Source organism: Solenopsis invicta, chromosome 4 (assembly GCF_016802725.1).
Source record: "Solenopsis invicta isolate M01_SB chromosome 4, UNIL_Sinv_3.0, whole genome shotgun sequence".
Lineage (NCBI taxonomy): Eukaryota > Metazoa > Arthropoda > Insecta > Hymenoptera > Formicidae > Solenopsis > Solenopsis invicta.
In genome coordinates, this window is record NC_052667.1 from 18,464,628 (window position 1) to 18,478,192 (window position 13,565).

At 34.6% G+C, this 13,565-nt stretch overlaps 1 protein-coding gene across 1 annotated transcript in view; it reads right to left on the reverse strand.

Annotated features, from left to right (window-relative positions):
- Positions 1–7,035: 7,035 nt before the first annotated feature.
- LOC105196194 (cullin-associated NEDD8-dissociated protein 1) overlaps positions 7,036–13,565 on the reverse strand; it is a 63,245-nt gene continuing 56,715 nt past the window's right edge. Inside the window, exons 16-18 of the mRNA XM_039448254.1 lie at positions 10,105–10,348; positions 9,864–10,010; positions 7,036–7,372 (exon numbers count right to left, since the gene is read on the reverse strand). Coding sequence (XP_039304188.1) covers positions 7,239–7,372; positions 9,864–10,010; positions 10,105–10,348 — 525 coding nt within the window. The 3' untranslated portion in view covers positions 7,036–7,238. The remainder of the gene's footprint in view (positions 7,373–9,863; positions 10,011–10,104; positions 10,349–13,565) is intronic.

Sequence of the window (13,565 nt, forward strand, 5' to 3'; positions counted from 1 at the left end):
GAAGCAACAGAGAGGCGTATGCTCAAGCGAGAGCGCAATACCGGACCGATCTCGGAGCAGCGGGGATGCTGTATTCCAAGAAGAACCGAACTCCACTCGAACATCCCCGACTCTCCGAGATCAGGGTATAAAAGGACGATCTCATAGAGAGATCGACTCTTTCCCGGTCCAGCTTCTGAGCCAGACCCAGGAAATCCGCGTGGTAGAGCGAGCTCTGCCACCGTTGAGAGATCTCAACGATTCCGCCAACATCCAGCTCCATCCGAGAGTCCGCGGTGGCGACTGTCACCCAGGGGGTAGAGAAATCTTTGCCTCCATCGAGAGATCTCGAGGCAGCCGGCACCGGCGCACGTCAGGGATTCCCTACTAAGGGAATCCCACCGAGCACCTGTCGCGAATTCGGAACACCAGCGCGACTTCTAAGTAAGCGTCCCGAGCGCGTCGCGGAGCGACGAGACCGCGACAACGTAAACACCGCAAAAACCACGCGACGAAACCGAACGGGCGCGACAGGGACAACGCTATCGTGCCGTTCTTTCGCACCGGCCGCGAGCCGAGCGCAAGCGACCGAACCTATGTAAATAGATCACCGTTCTGTATATACCGCGTCTTACTGTTATTGAATCACGTCACCGTACCGCCTAGTATACACCGCATGTTCTCCGAACCATATACTTATGTATTGTCAGCATTATATTACAATAAAGTCATACTTTCTTTAAATGCACTCCCGATCTCAGAGTTAATTAATCCGGCAACCTCCCTTCGAGCTCTGGCTTCCCTGAGCTCGTCCGCGCTTGGACAAAACACAGGTTGTTACACACACACACGCACGCACGCACGCGCGCACACACACACACACACACACACACATATGTTACTGTAAAAGCCCGAACTACGGTAAATCCTAAGATTTTCCAGTAAAACCTAAGATTTACCAACTCTTAATGGTAAAAGTCCGAACAGTTCTGTGATCATCGTTCATTTCGAACTTTTACCACCATTCACTTGGTAAATCTTAGGATTTACCTCAAAGGCACGTTAAATGTTGAAAAAGACATGTCATGACGTGTTTGGCGCATCGTCTCGTATTCGTGGGCAGTCTGCAGCCCCCCGCTACCCGTACCGCCTCCGCTCGCCTCAGTCGATCGTTTGGCACGTTTGAACACGCACGTTAATTTGATTTCTGTTTGTGTTTTTGATGTTTAAAAGCAATTTATGAATCAAAATGAGTGTAAAACATAGATTTTATGAAATAATGGACAAGCTTGTGGCAAGCAAGAAAGATAATAACTTTTATCTCGATAAGAACAAATACGCAAAATGTTTAGAGGAAGTAAAAACTGCAAAGAATGTGAAAAAAAGGAAGCTGTTCATTACAGGCGTATAAAGCGCTATGATATTTTGACTATAGGCGGCGAAGAAAGGCTAATTGCACTGATGAAGGCAGAGAATGGCGAAATCAAGTATTACGTTTGTTACGACGACTTATTCAACATTCTCGAAGAAATGCATGTTGCTGTTGGACACGGTGGAAGGACAAGGATGCTTCAGGACAGTGTTGCTAGATGGGTCGCTTTTTTTGCACATGCGCATAAAACTCAGCCTCAGTAAAGTATTATAACCATACGGAAAAGGGTACTACTAGAGCCTGTCTTTCAATAATAATAAAAAAAAAGCTTCTTAAAAAGAAAAAATATTAGTTATTTAGACATTAATAAGATTTACATGCACGTGCCCAAAAATAATTATAAAAAAATTAAATAATTGATGTACAAAATAATTTACACTTTTAAGATTAGATTCTAAAACGTTCCTTTAGAAAAAAATTTTACTTAAAATATATAATACACGTAACGTATACTATACTATTTTGAGTAAAATTTTTCTCGAAAAGAATGTTTTGAAATATAGCTTACATTTAACCTTTGCAGCAACAGTTCGCCAAGATTTCCCACCTATACATATGTATTACTATACGGCACTGTATTAAAAGCCTCTACTGTTGCGCATGCGCGAAAAAAGCGACCCATCTAGCAACACTGCTTCAGGAATGTAACTGCAAGTATAAAAACATAACAGTTGAGGCTATCATGACGTATTTGAAGCTATGCCAACCTTGTCAAAAGAAACAGAAGACTTTGAAAAAGGGCATTGTCATCAAGCCTATACTTCATAGTGAAATAAACTCACGTTGTTAAGTAGATCTCATAGACCTACAAACCAACCCTGACGGAAATTATAAATTCATATTAGTTTACCAAGACCATCTTACTAAATTTGTGATCCTTCGTGCACTTCGAACTAAACGCGCAGCAGAAGTTGCATATCATCTCTTGGATATTTTCACCATTTTTGGAGCGCCGAACATCCTTCATTCTGATAATGGTCGGGAATTTTGTAACCAAATAATTGAAAATTTATGCTCTATGTGGCTGGATATTAAAATCGTACATGGAAAGCCAAGACATAGCCAGAGTCAAGGATCAGTGGAGCGTGCCAATCAAGACATCAAAAATATGCTTAACACGTGGATAGAAACCAATCAGTTGTCAAAGTGGTCAGAGGGCTTGAAATTCATCCAGGCCATGAAAAATAGAGCTTATCACGAGAGAATTAAATGCTCTCCCTACGAAGCAATGTTTGGTAGTCCAATGAAAATGGGCATTGCGACGTCAGCAATTCCTAAGGATATGATTGGACTATTAAGATCTGAAAAAGATTTAGAGAATTTTTTGCATTCGCAAAAAAATACGGAACAAAATATTACTGTCGAAAATGTAATTGAACAGAACAAGGAAGACAACGTTTTTAAAAATAAGTCAGAAGAGGACATAAACAGTGACAACGTGAGGAACAAAACACAAGAAAACGAAATGATTGTAACCGAAAAGATGAAGGAGAAGCAAATAACCAATGATACCAATGTAATGATTCAGAGACAGAAAACGCAACTCAAGCTCAAGAAGATCCAATACCGAAAAAGATAGAATCTGTTCAGACAATAAGAACGAAAGCAAAATTGAATTTGGAAAACCAAGCTGAAAAAATGAAAGCCATGTCGGCTGATCCGAAATATCCAAATGTGAAAGTTGGCCAAAATGTAAGACTGAAAGTACCTGACATTGACAGAGCTAAAACTGACCCGAAAAGCATTATTGCAGTTGTGGTAGATGTAAAGGACAATGAGTTTTACCAACTGGGTAACAAAATTGGAGTACTAAAGCAGCTTTACACACAGAATCAGTTTACCTCATGCTCTGAAGATTTTATAAAAATAGAAGAAGTTGTTAAAGATAAAGAAGTGAGTCTTCGAGAAGTTGTCGGAAAATTGTCGTTGATTGGAGGACAAGGATTCAAAAAATGTAACTGTCTCAAAAAATGCTTGTCGAAGAAATGTGCTTGCAAGTCATCAGGATTATTTTGTAATTCTAAATGCCACAATAGCACTCCGTGTTGTAACAATTAAAATGTTTTTTTTTACTACCTATTAATAAATGATAATTGATTAATTGTCTTTTTTCAATTCGTTTGTTAAATACCAAATAATAAGAAAAATATTGATTTAGTTAGATTAGCCAATGTAAGCGTTAGTTGTAACAAGTAAAATGTTCTTTTTATTACCTATTAATAAATGATAATTGATTTATTGTCTGTTTTCAATTTGTTTGTTAAATACCAAATAATAAGAAAAATACTGATGTAGTTAGATTAGCCAACGTAAGCGTTATGTTTGTGAGAAGATTATTTTATTTGTGTTATTTTTTACTATTCAAGAAGTATTTTAAAGGTGTTTTAAAATGACTAGATACTAAAAATTAATAAATAAAAATACTAAATAAAAATAATTTAAAATAGGAAAGGATTTAACTGATTAGTAATATAAATGATTAATAATTACTCTCATATGATACATAAAAATATGTAAGGTTTTGACTGAGTTAATTGAAGTAAATGATTAAGAAGTACTTGTTTTATTCCCAAAACCAACATTTACCGTCACTGGTGAAACCTAGCATGTACTAAATTCTAATGATAAAACCCGAAAAAATCGTCCCTTTTTTATAAATCCTTACATTTACCAACTCATGTTGGTAAATCCTAAGATTTACCAAGTGAATGGTGGTAAAAGTTCGAAATGAACGATGATCACAGAACTGTTCGGACTTTTACCATTAAGAGTTGGTAAATCTTAGGTTTTACTGGAAAGTCTTAGGATTTACCGTAGTTCGGGCTTTTACAGTAACACACACACACACGCACGCACGCACGCACGCACGCACGCACGCACGCACGCACGCACGCACGCACGCACGCACGCACGCACGCACGCACGCACGCACGCACGCACGCACGCACGCACGCACGCACGCACGCACGCACGCACGCACGCACGCACGCACGCACACACACATATATAATTATTATACGAATTATAAGAAACACAAGTATATTTTTACAAGTATATAAGGTGCCGAATAAAGCCCAAGTACTAAACGAGGCCCACTTTTCAATTTACCATTTAAAAATCCGTTTTGTTTAAAATATATGCTTAAAAGATATGTCATAAGAAGTATATAAAAGACTGAATAGGAAACTAATACCGGAGGCAACACGTTTATTCAGTGCAACGAAAGCTTGTAACAAAGTGGGTAAATCAGTCGTTTTTATAAAAATGTGTTGTAAATTTAATAAGTATACATTATTTTATGGTTTATTACAACATATTGTAATATTATTCAACTTTCTAACTCTCTATAGGAAAAAACAAATATGTATATAAATTTTTTGGAATAAATATATTTTTTTATAAATAATGTATTAATAAACAAGGCCCACTTGTACATTTATTGTTATGGCCATTGTCATTTGTTTATTATGTATGTGGCTTGCAACAGAGAATAACGATTTTCAATGATACCAACTTTCCATAAGCTAAAATTGCACTAAAATAGCCAGAATTTCTTAAAGTTAAAATATTAATTATAAACAAAATTAAAAATAATTGTGATGTTTTACTAGTAAAACAGATCTTAAAGGATTTCGTATTTGTGATTAATAATCATTTTAACAGTGAGTTGATAAAATAATACTTAATTCCTTTGTTATTTTCAATTTATTTTTAATTCGGGTCTTATTAAAAGCACAATAATTTAATAAGGCCCAATGTCAGAGATTAAAAACATTTCTTTTTTGTTTACTTAAAAATGTTTTATCTAGAAGATAATTTTATTTTGGTGAGTGGTTAAAATAAACATTTTATTCTTATTTAGTTTATTTCAATATCTTTGTAAATAGAATTTATAAAAAATAAGTTAGGTGGGCCTTATTCGGCTCGGGTACCTTATATATATATATATATACTTATAAAAATATACTTTTATTTCTTGTAATTCCCAAATAACTATTGAAGGCTCATATTGCCTCACGCGTGATGGGATATTACGCGTGATTGCACAGTGATATCATTTGCGCTCACACTTGTGCTCCCGTCACGTTGTGAAGGCAATATGAGCGCGTTCTCGCACGCACGATGTGATAATTATACATAAGGGCAATATAAGCCTTCAGCAATTGTTATCTGGGTATTTCAAGTGTAATTCTTAATATTAGAATTAATTCTTAAGGGAAAAAAGTATAGATAATTAATTGATGAGGTAATACTAAAGATAATTAAAAATATAATTATTATAAGTTAGAATAGCCGTATTATTTGTGAAACAAAAGAATTATTTATAAAAAGAAACAATTTAAAGGGGGGTGCGCACGATTGGACACCACCACTTATAGCGGCCAATGCCTAAAGTTTTTCCACTGGTCAAGCGCTGTGATTGGTGTCCAATCGTGCTATGTCCAAAAGGGTGTCTACCCATTTAAAGGTGACAATTTAATGTTATGAATCTTTTAATTAATTCTTAAATTATTAAAAATAGATAAACTATAACTTTGGCATAAATCGAGCCGTGTAAACGTAGTCACTGACAAGTAGTATACATACAAGAATAGAAAGAGAAACTAACATGTGTGAAACAAAGAAGGTAGAGCCAGCATATCAACTAGCTAACAATAAATAATTTTACTTTTCATAGTTGGCTCTCTGATCAACTGTAGCCCTTGCAGATTGCACAGAGCAAAAGTGGGCGTGGTTTAGCCGAACTGCACACACCATGTAATCCTTCCACCATGATCGGATCCCGTCCAATACTGACTTTGCTTTCTAATACTGATTTGGTTGAACACACTGAGGAACTCAAGAAACTTTGATTTGCTTTGATTTTACTCAATTGGTTCGCGGAGGATTGTTTTCCCTTTTCTTCTTAATCTGTTCCTTAATTCCTTGACCTTTTTTTCTGCATGGAAATCATCTTAAATTATTTCTCTTCCTAATTTACTCTTCTTTTTTTCTGAATTTCGTCCTATATCCTTGTTGTCTTTCCTCTCCGAAGTTATCGAAGCGATTGGTTTACAATCAACTGTCTCTTTATCTACAACTCCTTAATCCTAAGCAAACTGGCCGTATCGTTCCTGGTTCGTTGGCGAGGGAACGGGTGTCAATAACCATAAGAAGAAGTTGTCACGTGTCGAACCTACGAGCCTCCGCGATTCGGGGTGCTCCTATAATCTCTCGATGGTAGTCTTCTCGCTTTTCTCCAGGTGGACGAGACAACGTTATCATACAAAAAATACTCATCGCAGTCACCGACTCTCTCCTAAATTGCTTCTTGGCGTTTACTTTTGTTATTTTAGTATCGCAAAGATACTAAAATAACAAAAGTAAACGCACAAAAGTAAACGGCACAAAGGCAATCACACACATGTAAAGATCGCACCACCGAAATCGCGCCTGCCTGCGCCAGTCCCCGAGCCGGGAGAACGTAGCGTCCGTGTCGGGTCAAGCAGCCTTTGTGACAATGAAGCTGTCATGGATGACGGACAACGCAAGTTGTCACGTCATAATGTATTTTTTGTTACAATAATTGTAATATGTAGAACAGTCAGATAAAGCAAGAAATTATGTATATAATAATAAAATAATTATATATTGCCGACAAATTTATTTTAAAATTTATACATGATGTGCTACATTAACTCACATTTATTAGAAACTACCTTCAAATCGAAGATACAATAATGAAAAAATAATGTATAGAAATAAACTATGGATAGAGTATGATCACGAATGCGCTTAACCCACGTTCATTTATACGACATACAAAAAAGAATTAAGTCAATTATTCTTAGCTCTGATCCATTGCGTTTGCTTCATTCATGTTATTGCCGGTGCAGTCCTTTTGTATTATTTCGAAGAGCGGCAGCAGATCCTGTGTGGCTTTAATCTGTCCGACAAATTCGCTCAACGATGGATTTTTATCTGCAAACAAATGCATGTAATCATAAATTTCAGCGATTGAAACGGTAGGATTGAAACCAGTTCAGGACAGGCCGAGATATAGTGACGCTTAAACTTGTTTAATAAAAAGTTGTGCTTAATAGCCTTCAAAAAATTAAAAAAAATGAGCAGGATGACCTGTCATTAGTCTACAGCCCGCTTGATGTCGTCAGTTAAGCGAACAAGTGCCGTCTGCGTACTATTGCCTGCCCTGAAGCTAGTTTGCTTAGGATTACGAAGTTGTAGATAAAGAGACAGTTGATTAAACCAATCGCTTCGAGAACTTCGGAAAGGAAAAACAATAAGGATATGGGATGAAATTCAGAAAAAGAGGGGAGTAAATTAAGAAGGAAAATAATATAAGATGATTTTTATGCAGAGGAAAAGGTTAAGGAACTAAAAAACAAGTTAAAAAGAAAAGGAAAAACGACGGAAAGATTGTCTAGAAAGAAACAGCGACTGACATTACCGGGACTCAGAGTCGGATAAACACCTAACCTTCCTTAAGGAATGAAAAGTGATGCGAGGGTTCTGACAAGGATAAGAAGATCGAGTGAGGTTGTATGGAAGGGGATAGAGATGCAGGAGAAGAGAAAGAAAAAGAGAGATGAGCAGAGGTAAAGAAAAGGTTAACGTTGAGGAAGAGATCAGGTGGAAGAGAGGATGCTTTGATTTGGGCTAAGGTCCAGGGAACGGAGCTCAGCCCATAAACGCACAAAGCTCGAAACATGACTGAGTCTATGGAGCAGATAGTTATTATTGGCAATATCGATAAGATGTTTTACCTCATTACGAAGGTTACAAAATGTAAATAAAGGAGATAAAGGAGAGGGGGGGGAGAGAGAGAGAGAGAGAAGAGAAAGGGAGAGAAAAGAGAAAGAGAGGGAAAATTAATTTTAATACCAGTGTTTGCTGTGAGGAAATAGATCCATCTTATTTTTATTTGGACTATTATTAGGAGTGTGATTTAATTTTGAGGGTTTTGCAAGAGATGGCACTAATGTCAGTGTTATCAAAGATATTTCAATCACAGCTATTGTTACTTAATGCTTTAATATAACTCCATAATATTTAATCATTTACTAACAATAGACCAGTCCGTTTAGGGCATCGAGCGTGTGCGAACGTGTTTGTCCGTTACCGGAAATATTTTTGAATTCGTCGATTGCATCACAATTGGCCTGCCGGGACAACTTTTATTGTCCTTTATGCTTTGATACCTACACTAATTTTGCTGTCTAATACTGACTTTGCTTTCTAATATTAATTCTGTTGAACACTAAAGAACTTAAGAAACTTTGATTTACTCAACTGACTTGCGAAGGATGGCCGTATCGTTCCTTGTTCGTTGGTGGGAACGGTTGCCAATAACCATAAGAAGAAGAAGAAGACTAACGATAGACGCAGAAAACATTGTGTTTATACCATCTTAAAAATGGAATTTTCTAAAGAACATTTCCGACATTGCTTTCGTTTTTTAATCAGAAAATATAGCGGCTGAAAGTCATAGAATTTTGATAAAAACTACTTATGGTAATATTATTCCACCAATCAATACATGTGAATACTGGTTCAGATGGTGATTTCAATGTTAACAATTGCTTAGGAAAACTAAAAAAGCAAGAAGATATAGATTTGCAAGCATTATTGGATGAAAATCTAATCCACTTCAAAACTTGCCAGAGCATTAAATGTTGATCGTACAACAGTTACTAAACGTTTACGTGCTATGGGAAAGATTTACAAAAAAAGAGAAATGGATTTTATCAATTATTGAAAAATATTGCAAACCGATTGAATATTTATATTTCGTTGATCGCCAGACACAAAAAGTTTTTAATCAAATTGTTACTAGGGATAAAAAATAAATCTATCTTAATAGTTTTAAAAAAATCATGGGTTAATCCAGTTAACATCTATTTCGAGGTTTAATATCAATGGTATTTCAGCAACAAGATTTTGCTCTAATCGTCTTGGCCCACCTTCTATTTAATTTGTTATATATATATATATATATACAATTCGCGATCTTAAATTTATATCGTATTGGTTCAAAAAAGAATCTTTTTATTGTCGCGGAATAGAATCTCTTGCCAGAAAGATGCAAAAAAGTTATAGAAAACAAAAGAAAATATTTTGATTAAAATATTCATTCATTATTTTGTTTAAATAAATCAGTTTTTGAGAAAAAACCTTCAACCTAAATCACATTCCTAATATAAGTACGAGTATATCATCTTTATCTTAAATTATAATTAACATGTTTATTACTTTCGTTGTTGTTTTTTAATGTTTTGATATAATTTTTACCGTTTATATCTACTGTCTTAAATATTTAGTAAAATCAGTTTTAACTAAATAAATAAAATCGTAATCTCCAAATGCAATCTTTGCACAAACTCACATGTTACACTACCCATACTCATTATATGGATGGCCAAGTACAAGCTATAATAGCAATTCAAATAGTTACCTGCATCGGGAATAGTTAACAATGCTGCCACAGCTCTCAACGCGGAGCGTTTTAATTCATCTTGCTTCTCATACTCCTGTTTTACCGAGTTTGCTTTTACCTTCATCGTACAAGTACTCTTCAGTGGTTCGACTAATCGTTCCAACCCTATATAGTAAATGTCAAAGATGGTAAGATTAGAGTATTAAATGTTTTGAAACATCAAAGATTTCAGTATGAACGAATCGTGCACGATACTCACTCTGTAAGACTGCGGTTGGGCACAATTGTGCGAGTCGCGCGGTCATAAGATAAGTTAGCATCTTGATGTCATAATGATCCCTAAGACCGTTCTCTACGTGATTCAGAAATTCAAAAACGTCTAGTCTGTCGAGACACGAATCCAGCAATGTATACATGCACTCAAACGCCGCCTTACGAAGATCTAATCCATCATCTACTGTATGCTTAAACGGACCCATCTCGACTTCTCTGATTAGTTCTTTCTGTAACACAGAAGTATAAATAATAAAATAAAATTATGTTAAAGAAACAGAACTTGCATAAATAAAGAAATTTTGTACGGTTTTCACGAAGAAAAATATATTCTCATTATTCAATAAGTTAAGAGGAAAAAATCGGAAAGTAATAACTTATTAATAAAATTGCATTCTTTAAATGACTATTATAATATTAAAATAGGACTTCCGTTTTCGGAGCAAGAGGAGTTAGTAGTGTGCATTCAATAGTGTATTTTTTTGGAGGGAAAGAGAGGGGGGGAGAGGAGGGGTGGGAGGCAAGAGCGGAAAAGCAGGAGAGCGCAAGCGTACACCCAAGGACTTTGATTCTGTCCATGGGGAAATTTTCCAAACTGAGAAGTCACCACTTTCTATATACTCGCAGTTCATGGTTAATAAAACGACTAGAGCTTATTGGTCGTTAGGTTAATCATGAACTGTAAGTATGTAGAAAGATAGCGACTTCTTAGTTTGGAAAATTTCCCCATGGACAGAATCAAAGTCCTTGGGTGTACAGGCACAGAGCAGGCAAGAGTGTAGAGGGCGTACGAGAAGCAGGCAAGAGTGTAGAGGGCGTACTATAAAAGATAGAAAAAATGTTCTAATTAAAAGTTAAATGGCTCGAAGAGTTCTTTATAACAGTAATAAAAAAATTTTTTTAATACATTTTCCCACCACCTACCTTTAAAAAAAAAAATTTTTTTTTCTAAGTAAAATAAAGCTTATTTTATTATGAATTCAATGGCTTACGACAAAGTTATGTTGCGAAATTTACATAACACTTAAATGTTTACATATTAAGGTCAATACTGCCGAAACGTAAAAATTAAATTTCAAGAGATGATCCAAAGTGCATGCGTCGTTATGCATATTTCTATACTAATCAAATTTTGTATATAATAAACACATAAATTGAATTGTATAAATGCAGTATAAAAGGTTAAATTTCAAACTAATTTTTAAATTAATTTTATGTTAGTTCTCTTGTTGTTAGTTGATGAGCTGGCATTAGATAGTAAAGGTATGGAATGTGTAATAATTTTTTAACACAAAAAAAATAAGGACTCTCGACATTTAAAAACGTAAATAAAAATAAGGCCAGTGAGAGTCAGCGCGAATGTAATTGCGCAATGAAGACTACATATACAATTAAATCTGTTTATTCATAATAACAAACGTTTCGACTCTCTTTGGAGTCCTCCTCAGCGTATAAGTATTAAAAGTACTCTCAAATAAACTGACAATAATGTGGACAACGATACATTAGATAAAAAAACTCCGTGGTTTTTGTTACTTTATATACCGACTATTTTGGATAAGTTCATGACAATCACCAAGTTGGACGTTAGATTGACTTTTTTCAGTCTGAATAAATTAGACAGGATTATTAAAGTGCAGAAGGATGTTCTCCCGAAGAATTTAATAAAAAATGTAGTCTACCAAATCTTATGTAAAAATTGTGTCATACGTTAGCCAAACCGGCAGGAAATTAAAAACAAGAGTCACGGAACATCGCAACCACATTAATTGGAACATGACTAATCATTCTGTAATTACCGAACACAAACTAAATTGTAATCATGATTTCGACTGGGAGAACATTAAAATTGTGGACAGTGAACGTTTCTTAAGCAGACGATTAATTTTAGAAATGCTCAATATTCAATTGCAAAAAAATGGTCTCAATTTGCAGACAGACACGAAATGTCTGCACAATGCATACTTATTACTTTTAAAGAAATTATGAGATTTTTTCTTTTTTAAAAAATCTGTTTCTTTTTTAAATTGCGAGATTATTAATGTCTGTCTCTAATGATTTATTGTTTAAAAAAGCGTTTTATTAACCGACTTGTACTGGCTTCCTTGTTTTACGTATTTTTTTATTCCTTTGTTCTTATTTTTGTTTATATCGACAGTTGATCAGCTCGACCTTGCTAAATTATGATGTCCGGTCAATATTTTCCATTGAAATTCGTAGCACAAAAGTCAGTATTCCCGTTGTGTTGAAACAAGATACACGTCTCTCTGCAGAGTGAATAACTTGTAATAACGTGAACGAATATAATTTTGACAAGTGAATATTTTACATGACAAGCGTTATCCAAAGCTTCACACGTCATCATCAGTTCCTATTGGTGAGTCACATCTTAATTTCATCTTTCCAATGTAATTGTTCGTCATCTAAAACAATATTTTAATTAATCAGAGATTTGTCATTTTCTTCAAGAATGCTATGCGCTAAGATGCCACTGAGGATCTGGCAAACCGATGGTGACTCAGCCGCATTTAACATTATGGACTAATGTCGGCTATTTTTTTTCTGCTACTTATACACTGAGGAGGACTCCAAAAAGAGTTGAAACGTTTATTATTATGAATAAACAGATTTAATTGTATCTGTAGTCTTTATTGCGCAATTATATATGCGCTGACTCTCACTAGTCTTATTTTTATTTACGTTTTATTTTAAATAATTTTTTGTAAACCAAGTCTCCTTGTCTGTAAAATGCTGAAGAGAACAAATAGTCAAATCATGTAGACCACTAAATAAATGTTTAACTTATATTAATTATATTTATTATTTTGTACACAAAAAATGAATGTCCTACAACACCGTAATTGTTATTCTTCAGTTTGGTGTCATTTTATTTTTAAGTAAGAGAAATATTTGCAATTAAAAACAAGTTATGAATAAATAATAATTTCATTATTCATAATTTGTTTTCCGTACATACTGTGACATATTATCAATAAAATTTGACTAATTTTAGCAGTTAAAAAAAATCACTATTATTTTATTATAAAACTATTATTATTATTATAAAACTATTATTTCAACATTTATTGTATTGTATTGATTTGTCTTCGTGCTCTTTCGCGTAGTCAACAACATATAAGACAAATCCGTTTTTTTGTAAAGTACTATCAAACGCACGGATGAGTAAACGGTATCATGCGTTATGGAGTGGTTTTTAATTATTTTTGGAAAATGGAAAGGTCGGATCATAACTTTGTCATGTACCATTAAATTTGTAATAAAATAAACTTTATTTTGCTTATAAAAAAAATAAAAATTTTGAAAAAGTTGGTAAATGGTAAGGGAAAGTATAAAAAAATTTTTAAACAAATTTTTTTTGCTGTATAAAGTACTCTTCGAGCTATTTTCATTTAGAATATTTTTCTCTATCTCTTATTTAGTTTCGAC